This window comes from Carettochelys insculpta, chromosome 1 (genome assembly GCF_033958435.1).
Source record: "Carettochelys insculpta isolate YL-2023 chromosome 1, ASM3395843v1, whole genome shotgun sequence".
NCBI lineage: Eukaryota > Metazoa > Chordata > Testudines > Carettochelyidae > Carettochelys > Carettochelys insculpta.
In genome coordinates, this window is record NC_134137.1 from 235407263 (window position 1) to 235428806 (window position 21544).

The following is a 21544-nucleotide window of genomic DNA, read 5'->3' on the forward strand; positions in this document are numbered from 1 at the left end:
TTTGTGAAGCTTGAAACATGGAAGTGGAAAGAGGTTCCAAACTAGCTCCAGGCATAAAGGGAAACAAGAAGGCTTTTTATAAACTTATTAGAAACAAGAGGAAGACCAGGGACAGGGTAGGGCCATTGCTCAGTGAGGAGGGAGAAACAGTAACAGGGCACTTGGAAATGGCAGAGATGCTTAATGACTTCTTTGTTTTGGTCTTCACTGAGAAGTCTGATGAAAGAGTGCCCAACATAGTGTATGCTAGTGGGAAAGGGGTAGGGTTAGAAGTTGAAATAAAAAAAGAGCAAGTTAAAAAACACTTAGGAAAATTAGATGTCTGCAAGTCACCAGGGCCTGATGAAATGCATCCTAGAATACTCAAGGAGCTGATAGAGGAGGTATCTGAGCCTTTAGCTATCATCTTTGGAAAATCCTGGGAGACAGGAGAGATTCCAGAAGACTGGAAAAGGGCAAATATAGTGCCCATCTATAAAAAAATGGAATAAGAATAACCCAGGAAACTACAGGCCAGTCAGCTTAACTTCAGTGCCAGGAAAGATAATGGGGCAAGTAATTAAAGAAATCATCTGCAAGCACTTTGAAGGTGGTAAGGTAATAGGAAACAGCCAGCATGGGTTTGTAAAGAATAAATCTTGTCAATCTAATCTGATAGCTTTCTTTGATAGGATAACGAGCCTTGTGGATAGGGGAGAAGCAGTAGATGTGGTATACCTAGACTTTAGTAAAGCATTTGTTACGGTCTCTCATGATATTCTTATCAAAAAACTAGGCAAATACAATTTAGATGAGGCTACTATAAGGTGGGTGCATAACTGGCTGGATAACCGTACCCAGAGAGTAGTTCTTAATGGTTCTCAATCCTGCTGGAAAAGTATAACAAGTGGGGTTCCGCAGGGGTCTGTGTTAGGACCGGTTCTGTTCCATGTCTTCATCAATGATTTAGATATTGGCATAGAAATTACGCTTATGAAGTTTGCAGATGATACCAAGTTGGGAGGGGTTGCAACTGCTTTGGCGGATCGGGTCATAATTCAAAATGATCTGGATAAATTGGAGAAATGGTCTGAGGTAAACATGATGAAGTTTAATTAGGACAAATGCAAAGTGCTCCACATGGGAAGGAACAATCAGTTTCACACATACAGAATGAGGAGAGACTGTCTAGGAACGACTACAGCAGAAAGGGATCTAGGGATTATAGTGGACCAAAAGCTAAACATGAGTCAACACTGTGATGCTGTTGCAAAAGAGGCAATCATGATTCTGGGATGCATTAACAGGTGTGTTGTGAACATGACAAGAGAAGTCATTCTTCCACTCTACTCTGCGCTGGTTAGGCCTCAGCTGGAGTATTGTGTCCAGTTCTGGGCACCACAGTTCAAAAAAGATGTGGAGAAACAAGAGAGGGTCCAGGAAAGAGCGACAAGAATGATTAAAGGTCTAGAGAATGTGACCTGCGAAGAAAGGCTGAAAGAATTGGGCTTGTTTAGTTTGGAAAAGAGAAGATTGAGGGGAGACATGATAGAGGTTTTCAGGTATCTAAAAGGGTGTCATAAGGAGGAAGGAGAAAACTTGTTCTTCTTGGCCTCTGAGGAGAGAACAAGAGGCAATGGACTTAAACTGCAGCAAGGGAGGTTTAGGTTGAACGTTAGGAAAAAGTTCCTAACTGTCAGGGTGGTCAAACAGTGGAATAAATTGCCAAGGGAGATTGTGGAATCTCCATCGCTGGAGATATTTAAGAACAGGTTAGATAGATGTCTATTAGGGATGGTTTAGATAGTACTTGGTCCTGCCATTGGGCCAGGGGGCTGGACTCGATGGCCTCTTGAGGTCCCTTCCAGTCCTAGTGTTCTATGATTCTATGATTATCAACACAAGTGACCTCCTGTAGTAATGCCATCAAGAGTCACCACATTTTTAGCCAATGTGACTATAGGCCATTCTATATTGACATGTAGTGTCCCAGGTCAGAACTTATAAATTGTCATTAGGGGGCTCCCAACCAATTGACAGGGGATGAGGGAATTCACTGCTGCAGTGAAACAGTAGTCCAAGCCCTGCCCCCACCTCTGGAGGTGCCTAAAACCTTTACCCCACCTCTGGGCCCCAAGGGTGCACAGCTGAATACACTAGCCTGGTGAGGTAGCTGCCTGCTGTCTGCTCAGTCAGACCTGCAGGCTGGTGGCATATGTTGCTCCATGGCCTCTGCCTGCCCTTGGGACATACTTGACTTTGAGTCCCAAGGGTTGATGTTCCACTGCATCCTCAGGCTAGCATCAACCAACCCTTTCCAAAGGTTTGCACATTCATGTATACAGGTGAACACAGGCCTGACTCCCTCCACAAAGTCTCCCCCACTTACACACTCCAGCTAGACCCCCACCTTCCAGCTCCTTCCAGCTGCCCTGGAGACCTCCTGTCTCAGGACTGTCTCAGCTGTCATTCCTCCAGGGCATGGCTGGTCACACTGGCACTATTTGCAGGGTGATTTTCCTGCCACTCTAAAAGGGCAGGGCTATTGCTGAGCAGTGACCAGTTCCATGCCCACAAACAGTGTCAGGTCCCTTTCCTTCTCTTATTGCCATTCCCAAGTTCTGCTCCCATGGACTGAAGAGGCCACCCCATGCAGAGCTCTTGCCCCAGTGAGGTCTGCTCCTAGGAGGCTCAGGATGACAGTTGCCTCCCCTTGCTGCTTAAACCCTTCTGCAGCTCATGCCGTCGCTAGGGTTGCCAGGTGTCTGGTTTTCGACTGGAGCTGCCTGATCAAAACAGAGCGCTGATAGGGAGATTAAAGGTCTGGTCATGTTGCAGCAGGGGCCAGCCCTAGGGGAAGCTCTTTGCCTGCCCTGGCTCTGTGCCGCTCCTGGAATGTGGCTTCCAGGTCCCTGCAGCTCCAGGGCTCCATGTGCTGCTCCCACCCTAAGTACCAGTTCCACAGCTCCTATTGGTCAGGAGCCACACCCAATGGAAGCTGTAGGGGAGGGGCACAAAAGCAGCTTGGACCAGCCAGAACCCGCCCATGTGCCTAATGGCTGCAGGAGTTAGGGTGCAGGAGGGGGGCTCAGGGCTGGGGTGCGGCGCACTTACTTGGCTGCAGCTCCGGGCAAGGGTTGTGTTGGGACAGAGCTTCTTGGCGCTCCCAGAGATGTGACTCCAGCCTGCAGGGGGTTGGCGGGTAAGGAGTGGCAGCGTGCAGAGCAGCCTCACCCCTCAACACACACACACAATCCCCCAGGAAGGGCTGGCCCAAAGCCTAGTGGCTTTAGTAGCGACAGCCCAGGGTCCCAGCATGAGTGGACTGCAGGGACTACTGCCCCTAAAACCCATCTTTTAATGGGGACACAGATGGGAGAAGCAGAGAGCAAACCGACCCATTGTTCACAAGAAGCAGGAGCAGGGGCGCCCGGAACTGTTCTTTTTGCCCCCACCCGCTTCTGTGAGGACAGTGCCAGCTACACTCTCACCCTCTTTCTTAACCTCGAACTCCTCCGGCTCTTCAGTGGAGGCAAGACAGGTCTATTGGACACCACCAGCAGCTCTAATTGGCTGCTCTTCCACGGGAGGTGGGCAAGTGGGGGAGGCAGCCAGTCAGGGATTTCCCCAGGCAGGGTTTGAAATACACAAAAGCTGGAAACTTGAGTCAGTCTGTGACAGGCTCTGGCTGGGGCCAAAACTGTGTCAATGGCCATGAAATTCTAGGCGTTGGCAGCTATGCTAGGAAGTCTGCAGTGGTGGAGCAGCAGCCCCTACTGTGGATCCCAGGATAAGGTGACTGAGGTGGCAGTGTCTACAGAAGGAGGAGGAGACATCTCCCTCCAGGGCTGGAGAAATCCAGGTGCAAAGGGGTAGCATAATTGCATACAACCTAAGGGAGGTGAGACCCAAGCAGGAGAGAAGCTAGAGACAGACCAATAGCTAAACATGCTGCATGACAACAGGTACAGACAGCTATTAGGTGTGGTTTAGTTTCCCTTTCGGACCTGGTGTCATGAGGAGGAAAAGGCTATTGCAGTAAAACGCTGCTGGAACAGAAGCTCCTCGCTGTATGGCGGAAGCCAAGGAGAGGCTCTTGATGATGTGACCATACCAGGTGGTCCCCAAAGGCCAGATAAAGCTGACTGCCTGTGCCCCTGGATCCTGATCCCCTCCCCTGCTGTTCTAGCCCTGGGCTCTCCTCACAGCTCTGCCACTGCCCCTCAGCCCTGCCCTGCAGCCCCTCTGCTATTCCAGCCCTGGGCTCCCCTCACAGCTCTGCCACTGCCCCTCAGCCCTGCCCTGCAGCCCCTCTGCTATTCCAGCCCTGGGCTCCCCACACAGCTCTGCCAGTGCCCCTCAGTCCTGCCCTGCAGCCCCTCTGCTATTCCAGCCCTGGGCTCCCCTCACAGCTCTGCCAGTGCCCCCAGTCCTGCCCTGCATCAGCTTCTGATGTTAGCTGGGTGTGTTAGGGTAGCCCAGCTTTGTAGAGAAAACTGTCATTAGAACAAATTGCAATTTTCTGGCTTTCGATAGAGCAATACATAACGGGACAGGTACCCCCGCCCCCAAACCACCAACGGGAGATTAGCCTTTGTTTACTGACTCTTCCCAGCAATGATGGATAGACTGTGGCCACTGAACTGCCTGTCATTCCAGAGGAGTTCCCTCAGAGCAGACTAAGATGTGCTGGTGACCCAGGAAGTTGTAGGAAGCTGGCCCTGCAAGTGTACTTGATCTACCTGATACGGCATTAAAAAGAAACCATTAGTAGCCCAGGCTGTGAATCTGGCAGCTTTTGCTGGTGCTATGCTTTAAAACAAAACTAGAACCTGGAGGATACAGACTTTGTCAGATGGCAGAACAAGGACCAATGGTCAGAAGTTGAAGAGGGAGAGGTGTAGGTTAGATATTAGGAAAAACTACTTCACCAGGCAGGTGGTGAAGCACTGGAATGAGTTGCCTAGAGAGGTGGTGGATTCTCCATCCCTTGAGGTTTTTAAGTCCCAGCTGGACAAGGTCCTGGCTGGGATGATTTAGGAGGGGTTGATCCTGCTTGAAGCAGGGGGCTGGACTAGATGACCTCCTGAGGTCCCTTCCAGCCCTATGATTCTGTGACTTTTGATTTGCATGAGGAAGAGAAGAGATGCTGAGACAAGAACCAGGAGACACCTGTTCTATAGGTGCACAGCACACAAGCCTTCTTCGTACAATTCATTTATTTTTCTTTTAAAACAGTAGGGATTGAACCAAAACCATGGAAACAAACTCCCCGGGGTTCTGGGCCAGTCAGGGTTGGCATCTGAACTCTGCAGGTCAGGCCTCTCCTTGACTTCTAAAAAATTTGGCCCAGAGGAAGAAACCAAGGCAAGGAAGAGATTACAGAGCTCCCTCTGCATCTTGAGGTGACCATTTTCTCCAGTTCTTCCTCCTTCTTACCACCTTTCTTCTAGCCGATGGATCCCACCTGGATGTGACCCCCAAGAGCTTTGCTCTCCTCTTTCTCTATCCTGACCCATTACTTTGGCTCTCCTGGGTTACAGTCCAGTTCCACACTTTTGCACCTCAAGCCCGGTTTCCCCCTGAGAAGATGGATGCAGATCACGTGAAGGAGAAACTGAGGGGGAACAGAAATGAGCCTTGCAGGAAAGGCTGGGAAGTTCTTCTGTCGGCGGTAATGCTCAGGTTGAGGAAAACAGGACCCAGAGCCAGGGGGTTCTACTGGGAATCTGCCTTGATATCTGAAGAACAAAGAATAAGAACATCCAAGATGCTGAATTAAAGGGCTCAGGGAATGAGATACTCTGTCTATACTAATACCTGTTGTGGGGGTGGGGGGTCCTAAACTGGGATGGTGTGGGACTGCATTTAAAGGGGGGTTGAAAATGAGGAATAGTTTTTCATCTCTAGGTGGCATGTTCAGACTAATCCAATAGCAAGGTCTCAGGGGCTTGGATGCAGGTCCCATAATCTCTCCATCACTGGCTGAAACTCAGGACTACCTCAGAGAGGACTGAATGGCTAAAGCAGGCAGGAATGAGATGTGCTACTTTTCACCACCAGGGTAAACATCACATGGGAAGATCGAGCAACAGGAGGTGCAGTGTTGTGTCCATTGTCCCCCAATAGTTCAGTGGCGGAGCAAAGAATAGTACACGCTTGCTGTACTGCTGTGTGACGTTATTGGATGTTTAAACTGAATAGGGAAGCCATTTCTGTCACCATTGTATACGGTGGCACCTATTTTTGCACCAGGCAGCTGAAGTGAGGTGTCTAATGAAAGCTGGTAATGCCTTGAGTCTGTTTATGCTACTGGTATGTCTGTGCCGTGTTTGTATGTCAAGTTATAGATATTGTCTCTATAGCTGTGTTAGAAATGTTTTAGTGATGAGTTTTACAACAGGAGGGATGATCACCTCCCCAGTCAGGATGACGGGCTAAACAAAGGCTCAGGCATTGAACACACATCTCAGGAATTTGGGACTTGTCCTCTGGAATGCAGCCCACCTAGTCAGGTGACCTGGGCTGAGCAATGGGATTGAGATCAGATGCCCGGACGTCCATTCCACATGCCATGTAAACGGACTGGGATGTGCTGGTGGAACCAGCGTCCAATGGCAGTTTGCCAAAATGGCACACCTGGGTCAGATGACCCTGACCCTCCAGTGCCTATGGGAATAAGAAAGAACTTTTTTCCCCTTCTTCATAAAAAAAAAACACCCTGTAAGATGGCCCTAGGAGTGATGATCTTGTTTCCAGTGTTCCAGTTCTCCTGTCCCCAGTCTCCACGAACTAAGTCTATGTGACCTGGGATCCCAACCCCTCACCCCCTCCACACACACATTGGGGTCTTTTTTCAGAGACTTTCAAGAAATCAGCATATAACACCGCTGGCCTGCATCAATAGCTGTAATTGATGTATATGATGTATCACTTTCACAATTTTTCTCTCACGCTATTCTTCCTTCCTTTTTTAATAAACCTTCAGGTTTTAGATTCTAAAGGATTTGCACCATGTGCTGTTTTGGGTAAGATCCAAGTCCCTGGGAATATGGCTGGACCCTTTGGGGCCTGGAAGAATCTGTATGGAGTTAATGATATAGATTTTATAACCTCCTACCTGAGAATAGGTGGGTGTTGAACTGGGCATTTTGAAGCAGCTGAAGAATCTGTGGGTTTGCTTGTGTGGCTTCTGGCCGGCCAGTGGAGCTGGCAGAGGTACTTTTGTGGCTGATTTGATTTGCCTTAGTGAGAAGGAAATCCCAGCCTGGGCTGTAAGCGGCCCAGCTGTGAGCAATATACCCTGGGCTGGTTCCCTCAGCTGTGTCCAGAACCCCAACATAGTAGATGCTGGTCCCCAGCTGGAACCCTCAATATACTACCCCCACAAGGGTGTATCCATGCCACACATACCTGAGCTGCAGGGGGTGTTGTACTCTGTAATGGCACCGTCACCTGTGTGAGAGAGAATTCACTGAGAAATGCAGGAGTGCACAAGACCACAAATTGGCTTCCTATTAGGGCAGCAATCCCTAGTGACTTCAGTTTCTTACCTTGTTCTCTTCAGTGCCTAGATGGCCGGGCAAGCATCTTTCCAGCATCTCTTGGGAAAGGAGAGTAAGCAATGGGCACTGGGGTGACTAGACATGAGACGCATAAACTTAAATTCTGCGTCCTGATTGGTCAGGGTTTGTGGGGTTAAAAGTCCTTTTAAATATATAGCTGGGGTAAAGTTCCATACCAATCTCATTAAACAAGAGCCTAATATTGCCAGGAGACCTGAGGAGCTGCAGATAATAGAGCAGATTAACAAATATGCTCCATTTGTATAGAGTCCCGAGCTGAGAGTCAAAGCAGCCCACAGATGCATTATGTGGTTTTCCCCACATCACAAAACCAACCTGATCAAGGCATTATGCAAGTCAAGTCTGGGAGACTCTGTGTGGGGTCTTGAGGTCTGGAATAGCAATGGGTCACAAGGCCAGCCTGAGGGGAAGGGGCAGAGCTGTGGGAGAGGGAGAAGAGGAGAGGTTGGTGACTTTTCCGTCTGACAGTGAGATCCTACCTGGCTGATAATAATCATAGACCATCACTGTTGCTGGCTTCAGGTTTTGCACTTCAGTCTCTTGTTTCACTGAGATGATGAAGCTGAGTGGAGACTTGTCCAGCTAGAGAAGGACAGCGAAGAGAATGGGGAAGATTATGATCATGCTCAAAGCATTCCCCATGGTATGGAATCACGGAACACTAGAACTGGAAGGGACCTCAAGAGGTCATCGAGTCCAGTCCCCTGCAGGACCAAACACCATCTAAACCATTCCCTGTAAGTGTCTATCTAACTTCCTCTTAAACATCTCCAGAGATGGAGATTCCACAACCTCCCTACATAATTTATTCCAGTGTTTAACCACCCTGACTGTTAGGAAGTTTTTCCTAATGTCTAATCTAAACCTCCCTTGCTGCAGTTTAAGCCCGTTGCTCTTTGTCCTATCTTCAGAGGCCAAGGAGAACAATTTTTCTCCCTCCTCCTTGTAACCCATTTTGAGGTACTTGAAAACTGTTATCATGTCCCCTCAAAGTCTTCTCTTTTCTAACCTAAACAAGCCCAGTTCTTTCAGTCTTCCCTCATAGCTCATGTTCTCTAGACCTTTAATCATTCTTGTTGCTCTTCTCTGGACCTTCTCCAATTTCTCCACATCTTTCTTGAAATGTGGTGCCCAGAACTGGACACAGTACTCCAACTGAGGCCTAATGAGCTCTGAGTAGAGTGGAAGAATGACTTCTTGTGTCTTGCTCACAACACACCTGTCAATGCATCCCAGAATCACGTTTGCTTTTTTGGCAACAGCATCACACTGTTGACTCATATTTAGCTTGTGGTCCACTATGACCTCCAAAGTCCCTTTCTGCAGTGCTCCTTCCTAGACAGTTGCTTCCCATTCTACATGTATGAAGCTGATTGCTTCTTCCCAAGTGGAGCACTATGCATTTGTCCTTATTAAACGTCATCCTGTTTACCTCCGACCATTTCTCCAATTTATCCAGATCATTTTGAATTATGACCCTATCCTCCAAAGCAGTTGCAACCCCTCCCAGCTTGGTATCATCTGCAAACTTAATAAATGTTCTCTGTATGCCAATGTCTAAACGGTTGATGAAGATATTGAATAGAACTGGTCCCAAACCAGATCCCTGTGGAACCTTACTTGTTACGCCCTTCCAGCGTGACTGCAAACCATTAATGACTACTCTCGCAGAACAGTTATTCAGCCAGTTACACACCCACCTTATAGTGGCCCATCTAAGTTGTATTTGCTTACTTTATTGATAAGATCATTTGAGATCATATCACATCCCTTCCCACCCTGAAATTCCCCCATCTCCTCAGTCTTATGTCTCCCATTCTGTCATTCCTGCACATCCTTAGCCCCAGCTGTAAGCTGTAGCCCTTAGCCCATCTCTCCCCCTCCCTCCGTGCACCCTGGTCGTCTCCCGTGAACCTGCCTGTTCCTTCTCAGACTGATAGAGCCCTACACAGCACTCACCTCCTCCACATAGATGTTGACCTGATCAGGTTGGATCTCCGTCTTCTTTACCACGGGTATCTTCTCCAGCTGCCAGGGAGCAGGAGAGAGGAGTGTAGTTTAACATGAGCTCATTGGGCTTCACTGTATTGTGAACTCACACGCCAGTGCGAATGAGTTGTCCATGGTGGTATATCCATGCAAAACTGCAGGGAGTGACATCACGCCCACGCCCAATGAGTCTCATTGACTAGGTCCATGGAGGGTGTCGCACTTGAGAGATGCAGCCCCACCCCACCCCCCGCCTGGCCTCCTATGAGTGTACTTCACTGTATTTCTTTGCTCTACTAAATAAACAAATTCTGCCTTATGGATGGGAGAGCAGGCTTTCCAGTACATGAGAGTTAAAATGTGGCTTCCCTTATTATGACAGTACTGGATTTACAAGGAGAACATAGGCTACAAGGCATGTGCCTCTGTCAGGCTTGGAACATACCCCCATAAAAATGCATCCCAGTTTGATCTATTCCAGCAGGAACATGCAAGAGAGGTTCCTGGTTTCCTCCTGGAGTAGCATGGAATGTCCTCTAGTGACTCCCTGGGACTCAGGTTTGCCTTCGGATGTTTCACTAGACATTGTGACATACTGCATGACAAGGCTGACTTCTTGAGATATATGCCTACGCTCCTTTGTACCATGGGTGGCACTCTCTCCACAAACAGTTCTGAAAGGCTGATGGTGGGAGCCATGCATGGAACATAGGGTCCCCATATACTGAGAGAAGGGCAGGTGGAATTGGGACATCTTACCTTTTTCACAGACTTCTTTATGGGGATGAATCCTGAAAGCATCTTAACCTCTATCAGGGCCATGTTGCTGGTTTCCCGATTGCCAACATAGCTAAAGGAAGATGGAAGAGGAGATGCAATGAGTGTCGGGGGGAGGACGTGTCTCTGCAGCAGTGCTGGGAGTGAATGATGAGTGGGAGATCTATAAAATCATGACTGGTGTGGAAAAAGTGAATAAGGAGAAGTTAGAGCTAGGGATCACCAAATGAAAGTAATGGGTAGCAGGTTTAAAACTAACAAAAGGAAGTTTTTCTTCATGCACTGCACTGTCGGCCTGCGGAACTCCTTGCCAGTGGAGGTTGTGAAGACCAAGACTTTAACGGGATTCAAAAAGAACTGGATAAATTCATGGTCCATCAATAGCTATTAGCTAGGATGGGTAGGAATGGTATCTCTAGCCTCTGTTCTTCAGAGGATGGAAATGGATGACCAGAGAGAGATTACTTGTCGATACCTTGTTCTGATCACTCCCTCTGGGGCATCTGGCGTTGGCCAGAGTCAGAAGACAGGATACATGGCTAGAAGGACGTTTGATCTGACCCATTCTGGCTGTTCTTATGTTCTCTCTATCTCCCAGTTCCATAGTAGGTGAAAAATGGAAACCTTGCACCAAACACAGACTGGTTCCACCCTGCATGAGAGCCACCTCATCCCTTCCAGGCAATGGAAGAAAGAGCAAGAAAACCCACCCTCCTGCTCTCTATCCTGCCTGGTCAGTGTGAGAGAGGCTTGCTATGCCATCTGCAGCCAGTGGTCTCAGGAGCATGGACATATGGACCAGAATATGCCTTATCCAGCTTTTTGCAGGTGGGGTGATCTGGACTTCCCTCTCCCTCCCTCCATGCCTGGACAGCAGTGACCTGCCTGTACACTCTGGGCTGCTACATCCCCTGCTCAAAGTGACCCATTACAAGTATGAGGCTCATTGCTCATGGCCCCATGAGCTGCTTTGTGCTGACTGAAATCTCTGGGAGATTACTTGAGAACCTGGGCAAGACGCAAGCTGCCCCTCCTCCTGAGTAAAAGGAAGTCTTCAGCTGTTGTCCCCTAGTTCCCTCCTCATCTTCCAGTTCTGGACACGTTACAAGGGCTGGTGATGTGACATGGGAAAGGAGGTGAAGAGGAGAAGGTCAGACCATGCCTGTCAGACCCCACTGCCATAGAGGTCCATTGGTAGCTTCTGGGGGGTTGCCAGCATGCTGGCCCCAGCACTGTGGCAGGGAAGGGAGCCAGGGAGAGAGCCTCAGGAAGCAGAGCAGGCAGGAGTCCCATACCTGACTTGCACGTGGAGGTCAAACCTTTTTCTGGCATCTTGGCTGCACTCCTCAGGTACCGTCTTCACATCCAGGAGAAAGGTTGCTTTGCTCTCTGGGGGAGGGATATTATAGCGCAGAGTGGTCTGGGGGAAAGAATTTGTCTATGTAGTGCCCAAGGGGCTTGCTATGTAAACAGACCCATCTGCCTCACATGCATCTAACCAGTTTGTCGCCAGCTGGTACCAGGCTGCCTCACACAAGAGTTTGTGTCCATACACAACATGGTCAACATATGGGTCCAAACACGTCCCTGGCACAAGACCTTTGACTTCAATAGCTACACCCAGGATAACCCTGTGGTGAAGCGGCTCATAAGCCCAGCTTTGCACAGCTGTCAGGCAGTAGCTGGGTGCTGAGATGATGGTGTACCAGGTATTGTTGCAGCCATATTGGTCCCAGGATATTTGAGACAAGATGGGTTAGCTTATGCCATGATAACATTTTTAGTCTTTTAGGCGCCACTGGAGTCCTTGTTGTTTTTAGTGAAACAAACTAACATAGCACCTCTGAAACCTGAGTTAATATCTGTTGCCAGATCAACTTCTGTTAGTAAGAGCGAGTCAGAGAAAGATACCTGGTCCTGTTCTACATTAGGAAATTAGACTGGAATACTTATACCGATCAGGAGTATGAAAAATTCACACCCCAGGAGCGAGGCAGGTAAACTGATTTATCCCCTGGTTTAGACAGTCCTACCTGGATGGGAGAATTCTCTTGTTGATATTGGCACTGAATCTTAGGGGAGAAGAATTACCTAGGCTGACGGGAAAACCTTTCCTGTCTGCGTAGGTAGCAACTCCACTGACATGCTACAGCAGTGCTGTTGTAGTGCTTTAAGTGTAGACAAGCCCTCAGAATGTCAGCTAAATACAAGGAGGAGCAAATAGTTTAGCATGAGTCGCTAAAACGTATTTCACAGGACCATTCCATGTGAAGCAGCCTGTTGACACCTCAGCCGTCAGGTACAGGAAAGGAAAAAAAAAAGTGGGAGGGATTAGTGTGTTATAAATGGTTGTAATAAGCCCTAAACCCAGTATTTTAATTCAATGTTTGTTTTTATCATCTAGCAAAGTTATGAATTTAAATTCCCTTGATCATGTTCTGAAAGTGTTGTACAAGTGAGGGCAAGGGCTGGTCTGATATAGAGTGATCACTTTGTCTACGTCTACACTACAGAGATCTTCTGAAAGAAACGCTTCCTGAAGAGCTCTTCCGAAGGAACTTCTTTCAAAAGAGTGTGTCCACACATGAAAAGGCAGATCAAAACAGTGATCTATTTCAAAAAACAGCGTCCACACAGCTCCTGCTCTTTCAAAAGACCGGGCCAGGGACTGAAAAATCAGGACCCATGAGAACTGCTCTTTCAAAAAAAAAGGGCCTGCGGAGCATCTACATACATTTTCTTTTGAAAGAAACTTTCAAAAGGGGGCTCTCTTCCTGAAATGGGAAAAGAAGAGTGATTTCAAAAGGAGCATCGCACTCTTTCAATTAACTCTCAAAAGAACACTTTTTGTGTGATGCTCCATGAGATCTTTCGAAACAGCCCCCACCTTTTGAAAAATCCTTTGAAAGAACTTGCTCGTGTAGATGCAGCCTTTGTGGAAAGTGTGTCCCACAGAAGAGAGTGTGTCTTGCCTTGTATCATTCTGTTTGAGAGTTCATCTGAAAGCCTGCTGATTGTCTGGGTTCGCCTGCATAATTGCTACTGGGGCTTTTAGTGCTCTGGATGAGGTACAGCACATGCTGTGATAACCGTACCTAAGATCTAGGGGTCTTGAAAGGTGAGTTGTGGAGGTTGCTGCACAACAAAAGATACTACCATCTCTGAGCATCTCAGGATTAGACAGCTCTCCTCCCTTCCCCCTCTCTCTATGGGATGACAGGGCCACACAGATGTTGTCAGCCCCAGCAGCTGTTACAAGGACTACTGGGACTTGATGCAAGAACCCCTGGGTGAAACTGTGTGGTCTGTGTTCTGCAGGAGGTTTATCACAGCTGCATAGACTTGAAGAGCAAAGAACTCCCTGTATGTACCCCTGCACTACATGATAGCCATGGAGGGGCTGACAGGGTTGACACATGCTCCTGTAGGAAATGCTGTTGTATGGAGGCGCTCATGCCAGGTGTTCACTGCAGCAATCTCCAGTGAGCAGACCAAAGCCCCCCCAAGGCTCATCTTCTGCTATAGATTGGGACAAAGGCAGATCCAGACTCAGACTAAAGGCAGACAGATACACAGAGTGAGTTAGACCAAATCCTGCTCCTCTGGAAGTTAATGGCAAAACTCCTATTGACTCCAAAGGGCCATCACTCACCTGCACATACACACAGCCGTTCCCGATGGCTTGCACCACGTACTCCCCTGGGACTTGACGTAGCGATGCCTGCTGCAGCACCAGCTGGTTCTTCTTATCCACGTGGAATTCCAGCTGGGAGCCCTGCTTGTGCTTCACGGTCACCTTCACCCCTTCTGCCTCGCGGTATGTCAGGGCTGCATACCTGGCCAAGGCCTGAAGGCCGATGACTGTGTCCTGGGAAGAGAGACAGACGCTCCACTCTGTGCCTCCCCTCTTTGCAATCAGGAGTCAACGCTTTGGACCAAGGGGGTCTGTGCGCTGCGGGGGCATGCGCAGAAGCATGCATGCTCTAGTGTGCAATGCAGTGAGTTTGCATCCTAAGGTTCCCACACCCAGTGCCCAGGCAAACAACTCCTACAACACCCAGGCTACCAGCTGCTGGATTCCTCCCCCAGCCCTCTTCACAACATGATCCTCACCATGGGTCGCCAGCATGGGGACTGATGTGCCAGTCCTCCACGTCCTGTGGGCTACTGGTATCCTACCCTTTTGGGCTTTATTGCCAGGTCAGGCTTACGGACCCTCATTCCCCCAGCACTCTGTGTCTCTCTCCATTACCGAGGGACCGGGGTGGTACCTGAGTGGAGGCAAAACCCCCGTAGGCGTTCCGTTGACTAGTGAGCCAGCGCACAATCTGGGAGGCGGATGCAGTTTCTGCAGCTGACACGTGTGGTTTGGAAATGTGAGCTAGGAGGACATAGGCCGCTGTCTCAACTGCTGCTAGAGAAGATTCCCTTTCCTTTTCAGAGGAGATCTCATGTCCTGCCAGGTACAAGTACCCTCCTGAGAGGGGAGAAGAGCAACGGAGCAGCCTGTACTTCCGTCAGAACAGCAGCTCACTACGGAGAAACTCACTACGTTCTGGAGCCATGAGGACTCTTTGCCCTGTGAGAGTCACCTCTCCGGCTGTGGAGCACTTACCACTGCAGGGACTATAACTCCTCCTGAATCCTTTTTTTATTATATTGCACATTGCTGGGCCTGGTTTCACTTCTCCCTTGAGAGCACCAATCCCTTCCTCTCCAGGGACATGCAGGTAGCTATCGCAGTCCCAAATCCACAACCAATTCCCGGTGATAGTGGCCTCTCAACAGAGGGTTGTCTGTATGTCAGACGCAGTTCTCCTCTGAACAGTGACAAAGTGAAAATGGCCCCTTCCCACACTAGCAGTAACAATAATGTTTTTTTACTCCCTCCCTCCATCAGCCCTGCAGAGCCTCTATGGCTCAGAAGGAGAAATCAGTACTCCAGCCCTTCTTGTGCATCGTCGGAATTGCTGAGGGACACAAACACACAGAAGACTAAGGAGCTGTCTTGGTGTCAGTGAAGGCACAATTTGTCTCACTGGATCATCATAGCAGATGGCAAGGTGGGAGAAGGAAAGAGCCCTGCTTGACTCTCAGAGCCTCAAGGGTCTCCACAGGGCTAGCCAGTTGAAACAAAAACTTTGAATACATAGTAACGCTTAGTCATGGCGAGAAAGACATCGTAACCTAAAATGTAAACCGTACAGTAACTGTTGAGAGCAGGCCATGCACTCTAAGAGAGACAAAACAAGAAAAAAGCTTTTACAGTGACCCATTTAGGTGAAAGCTGTGCAGACCTCACTACAGCAAACCTGAAAGCATAAAAATTGCAGAAGCTGGTAGCTCTCTGGGCTACATTGTGGCTTCAGGGTACATCTGAACCACAATTAAACATGCATGGCTTGCTTGGGTCAGCTGACTCAAGCTCTTGGGGCTATAATACTGTGGTGTAAATGTTTGGGCTTGGGCTGGAGCCCAGGCTCTGAGGTCCTCTCACCTTGTGGGGTCCTATCGCTCAGGCTGGCTGTTTCAAAGGAAAGCCCAGTCACCCAAAGCCCAGCTCTCCCTGGCTTCTAAGGAACACTTCAAGAATTTCATGTGGGTAAAATGAGAATATATGGAATCTGGTAACACCTGGTTTTAGACATGATTAACTGCAGGGTCTTTGGGGTCAGTAGCTATAGTCACACATCAGCCAAGACATGGAATTTGATTACAAACAAACAGAACCCACCAGAGATTTTAATCAGCCTATAGGTCCTTGTAGAAACACATCTCCAATCTGATTTTCATGTGGCCTTTGCTCAGGCGGATTGCAGAATGCTAAGGAGCTGACCCTGCGATGCGCAGAGTACCTGGTCGCCATCCACACTGATGGACATTGAGGGGCCTTTCTACCTTCTAACCTCCACCTTCAGATCCTGACATTTGCATTCAGACAAAGCTCTCACTGGCTTCACTGAGAATTTACCTGAGCGATGAGTAGGTAAAACTAAGTAAAGACAATAGGTCGTGGCCCCCCCAACTCTAGGTACTGTAATTTGTTTATTTATATTTATATGGAATATTTACCAAGGCAACCTAGCCTGCTGACAGGGGAGGTGGTGGGGGCAAAGATGGAATTGCCCCCAGACCCAGCATTTCAAATGAGCCTGGAGCTCTAGCCACTGCTGCAATAGCAGTAGAGGTGGCCTGAGCTCAAGGCCCCTTTGTAACATCGTGCAGTGCTGTGTTGAGGCTCTGTGTGTGGGGTGGGAGACTCACTGCCCTAAACTCCTCCCCTTACACCCATGACCCTGCCCCTTCTTGAAGCAGGGAGCCACCCTCCTTCCGCCTTGCCACAGGCCCTGGAGCAGCTACCAGTGCTGCTGATGGAAACCAATAATGTTCTTGCAGGAAAGATTTGTGACTATTTATTCCCAACGTGACGCAAGCCAAACAATCTTTCCAAGAAGTAGCAGAGGATTTTTTGAAGCTAAAACACCTCTGTACGACTCACAGTTTTCAGTGAGGTCTTTCAGTAAGAGGCTTTGACTTCAGCTGCTTGAGTGCCAACTGTAATAATTTTAATTAAGATAACAGAAACCACCAGAGAGTGAAATCCAGATAGGAAGAGGAAAAGGGTTTTGTTTTAGGACAGCAGTTGTTACATCTCTCAAATGTAGTGTAAGGTCTCTACAAATTAGCCAGGGTAGTGGCAGAAGCACTGAAAAGGTTGGATGGAACAGGCAGCACCCAGAGAGCTGTGGATTTCTCCTCTCACATCTGTTTTACTCTGGTGTAACTCATTGTTCTCGGTGGAGATCTGCACAGTTCACCTAATAGCAAATGAAGCTGAATGCACCCATCACTCTTTACCTATACAGTATATAGAAGCATGCCACATCCTGAAGTCTTTATTCAGTTCTTACCAGGTGGGATTTTCAAAAGCGCCTAATTAGGAATACAGAAGCCTAACTGAAATTTTCCAGTTTCTAGTTCTTACTCAGGCTGAATTCCCACTGACTTCACTTCAATGGTGGCGAAGGCGTTGCCTGACTAATAGCAGAACAAACTGAGTAAGGACCTCAGGGTCAGGCCCAGGATACCAAAGGAATTTGCCAGGGCTCAGAACTTGTCAGGATGAGGTTTTACCAACAGACAGAGTCATTTTCTCTGGCAACAAGTAGCTACCAAAAGAAGCCACCATACCAGATTTGCTGGCCTCTTGGTCTATCTTCTCCAGGAGCTGCTGCCTTGTCTCCATGTCCTTGGCCAGTGTGAAGACATAAGCCATCAAGGCCTGGGCATATGTGCTGTTGACATTGTGTGATGCCTTCTTGAGGCAGAGTAAAGCGTCATCCACCAGGCTACCCTTAGAAAGGAACATGAAGGTGGTTAGGACACTTACAGCTTTCAGCAGCTGTTCTCAGTCTCTCAGTTGTTCTAATGCCCTGGAAGGTTCTCCTCTCGTGACCCTAAATAGAGCTCAGAAACCAATGAACTAGAGCATCTCTCTCTTGAAGGTGGAATCTCCCATTTCGATAGAACACATGCTTTCACTCTCTCATTGAGCTAGCCCACCAAAAATAGCCGTGTAGCCTCGGGGCATGACCGGTCCCCAACTCCTTATCTAGCGTTTCAGATAAGATCATATGTGGAACATACACACAGTGTGGCCCAGGTCACAATGGGAACATGTCTATTTTTAGTACACTAACTTAATTGGAGCCAGGTATGTCTGCCTGAGCTGGGAGCCACCCCCAACTCCACTGTAGACATATCAAGAGACATGAAAGACAAAGAATTACCCTGGGTTTTTCTCAAGAAACACTGGTACAAGACTCAGGCCATGAGTCATCACTTGGGTACAGCATTCACATCAGGGGGCTATACACAGTAACACTACTAGAATAAGATGAAGTTCCTAAATAGAAATGACCTGATTTTTACAGGCACTGAGCACTCACTCTTCCCTTGGAAATCATTGAGAGTGATGGGAGTGCTGCAGGTTGGAAAATGGACCCTTTTTATTGAGCACCCGGACTTTTATCCCCTAGGTTTGGAAGTTCTGCTGGCTGTCTCTTCAATACTGAGTCACAGGGACAGACTTCCAAGCCAACATTAAAAGAGTTCCTGGTTTTGTATCTGCAGTCCTGCAGGCACACTTGAAGCCAGTTGCATATCTAAGAACCTGATTGCACCTACAAAACCAGACATTAGATGTTTCAGTTACAGCTGAAAGGGCACTCCACAGAACCACAGGTGCAAAACTATGCCTCTGATTATTTACACCATAATTTACAGGTGCAGGAATGAAGGCCAGTGCTCAACAATCTGGCCCACAGCCTATTAATTCCAGACTCCCAGTAATGTAGGATAACAACAGTTCCCATATTTAATTCAGGTATTTCCCCCAGAAGTGTGGGTCAGATATTACAGCTCGCACTGGGTAGGTGAGATGCCATTTGTATGTTATTTCCCAAGGACGTCTGACTCCCACACAGAGTCTTATTTCTCATGAGGACCCTGCTGTTTAATACGGATCAGGGGATTTCTTATGGCGAAAGCACGGGACTGTGAGATGGGCCACTGGAATCATTTCCTTTGCAGGTAACTTGTTGTACAATCTTGGGCAAGTCACATCCTTTCTCTCTGTGCTAATTTGCCATCTATATAAAGCAGCTTGTAGTTGCCTGATTGAGCTATGGTTCCTGAGACTGTGTAGACAGGTGCTTGAGATGCTTTGAGATATACAACGTGTTATCACTATAAAAGGATATTTCAGTCAAGTGACCCAGGCAAAAGAAGATCAAATTGTCTTGGTCTTCACAGTCCCATGGGGACAGTCAGCAGCTTTGTGGGGAAATGAGAACCCGGGACTTTGACTTTCACGCTAAATTCATGACGCATGGGATTGGCAGCTTCTACAAAGAGATGCTGCTCTTCTCTTCTGAATCACCAGCCCGTTGCTTTTTCCAGGACGGTGATGTACAAATAAGAAAGTGAAGTGGGAGTGGATTTCCCTCACCTGGGCCAACCAGTCCCTGCACCCTTGGGCTGTGGAAGGAGGGTAGGTAGAGGGTTCCCTCAAACTCTGTGAATGTTCAGGAGCTACTCACATTCTTCTCTGCGTGGAGCTCCAGCAGCGCAGCAGTGATGTAAGCCGTCAGTGAGATCTCGTCATCCACACCACCCTATGGGGCGCACAGAGAGGCAAGAGAAAGAGGCAAAACAGGAGCAAAGAGGGCATGCATCGCTCCCTCGCCACGTGGAAAATACTTGCAGGCATCCCACAGTATGAGAGACAGGGAGAGTTCTATCAGATTAATGGTGGTGCAGAGAGAACAATGAAAAGCGGCCTACACTGTGGCCAAATGTTCATTCTCTGCAAATTGGGCTACAGAAATTGTTACTTTGAGAGGTTAATGGCAGGCATTCAGAGGACACGTCTCAATATCAGGCCTTGATCTCCCTGCATTGGTCTTGGGGGTGCCAGAAAGGATTTGGCTCCAAAGATTCAAATGCTCCATCCACTGCAGCTTGGAGACTTGCTAGTCTCATAAACAATGGAGCTGAGGTTTAAACCTTCTGTCTCCATCTACTTTAGCCTCCTCAGCTCCCTCTCCCTGGCAGCAGAGCTGAAAGGATTTCCTCCTCTGTATGTGCCTGGCGCTGTCTATGCCAATTAGGATGAGTGAAGAAGCTAAAGCTCTGCTGAAGGGTTTGATGGAGTTGGTCTGATTTCCTTACCAGGGTGGGAAGGTTGTAAAAGTTCGATAAAACCTGGCAGATCAGGCCCATTTTGCCTTTATCATAGGACGTCTCCTCAGTCAAAATTCCACTGAAAAACCTCCGTACACATAGATAAGGGGTGGATGCTTTTCTGGGTGCCAGTAACCCATGTATAGTGGGGCTCGAGCCCCAGGTCTCCGTAAGTCTAATGCTAGCCCTGCGACTGCATTAAAACAGAGTCACGACCCACTTTGGGGTCCCCTTCCACAGTGTGAGAGCAGCTGTGGTAGACGTAACCTTGTGTTTGCAGTACTTCTGCTTGCTGTCAGTCCAGGCTTTTCTCATCCTCAAATATGCTTTCCCTAGTTTTCTTTGTAAACATATCTAAGTGTTCTGTGTTAAGTGGTGTGGAGAGCTGAGGTGGAGCTGATAAGCTGGGGTGGACTGTTTCTTTAGGAAAAGTCTACCTCTGAATTCTGCATGTGCCCAGTGGAACAGGGGCCGGTTACTCCAGGGGTATGTGCTGTGGACAGGTGTGTTCCTATCACTAACCTAAAGAGTGACTGTGAGCCCTGTGAAGCCTGAAGGGCCAAAGTGAGCCCCGCATTGCCAGTGGAGTTGGGAGCGGACTCATGCCAAGGGCAGGTAGTACCAAGGTGTTTCATGACCCTGGAATCCCTGGGAAGTATCCCAGCAATTTATGCCTTACAGGAGTTTTGCTTCCCCTGGGGTCTATGGGGAAAGGAGATTGGAGACATAGAGCTCTTTGTGGCTGCGTGCAGCAGGCCTACCTGAACCACCCGAGAGCAGGCAGCAAACTTCCTGCTCAGGTCTCCCCAGGGTCAAGGAACAAGTCAGGGCTGAGCCTGCAGACCCAGTCTGGCATTCAGGAAGCCAGGGAAAGTGGCAGTCACAGCTCCACAGTACTCAGAGAGGGAGAGTGGAGCTCAACTCAACAACTTTTTTCACAGAAAACTGGCCTGGAACCCAAACTGCTGAAACAATTGTGCACATTTTGTTATAAGCCATGCACAGTGAAGGCCAGCTACTGCTCCCAGTGAGATTGGCATGAATCTGCAGTAACTGACTTCACTGACATCAATGCCGGGATTCACACTCACGTGGGAGTAACCTGGTGTAAAACCCAGCTCTGCAGCTCAGGAAACAGCCTCGGCAAGGTAAAGCTGGCTTAGCACAAGGCCGATGTGCTGCTTCATTCCACCAATGCGCAGCCAGTTCTACTACAAATGCAGTTCTACTCCGAAAAATGGCTCCTCCTTTGACCAGCTGCTGGCCTTGTTGCCTTTTTCTGCTAGCCCCGTGGGACTAGCACAGCCCAATGAGAGCTGGATTCTATTCTGGCCTGTGCGTTACCGGCAGCATGCTTTTCGGAGTGTCCATCCTTCACAACCATACAAACGTAATGACAATAAGCTTTGAAGGTGTCCGGGAGAATGTGATGTGCCCTGAAGAACCTTTATGGTCAGTGATGATGTGAG

At 48.5% G+C, this 21544-nt stretch overlaps 1 protein-coding gene across 1 annotated transcript in view; it reads right to left on the bottom strand.

The window, feature by feature from the left end:
- Window positions 1–21544, bottom strand: part of LOC142014147 (alpha-2-macroglobulin-like protein 1) — a 79435-nt gene that overhangs the window by 24227 nt on the left and 33664 nt on the right. The window contains exons 28-37 of the mRNA XM_074996268.1: window positions 19433–19507; window positions 17523–17685; window positions 14603–14808; window positions 13984–14199; window positions 11627–11751; window positions 10314–10404; window positions 9525–9593; window positions 8045–8147; window positions 7393–7434; window positions 3094–3164 (exon numbers count right to left, since the gene is read on the bottom strand). Of these exons, the coding sequence (XP_074852369.1) occupies window positions 3094–3164; window positions 7393–7434; window positions 8045–8147; window positions 9525–9593; window positions 10314–10404; window positions 11627–11751; window positions 13984–14199; window positions 14603–14808; window positions 17523–17685; window positions 19433–19507 (1161 nt within the window). The remainder of the gene's footprint in view (window positions 1–3093; window positions 3165–7392; window positions 7435–8044; window positions 8148–9524; window positions 9594–10313; window positions 10405–11626; window positions 11752–13983; window positions 14200–14602; window positions 14809–17522; window positions 17686–19432; window positions 19508–21544) is intronic.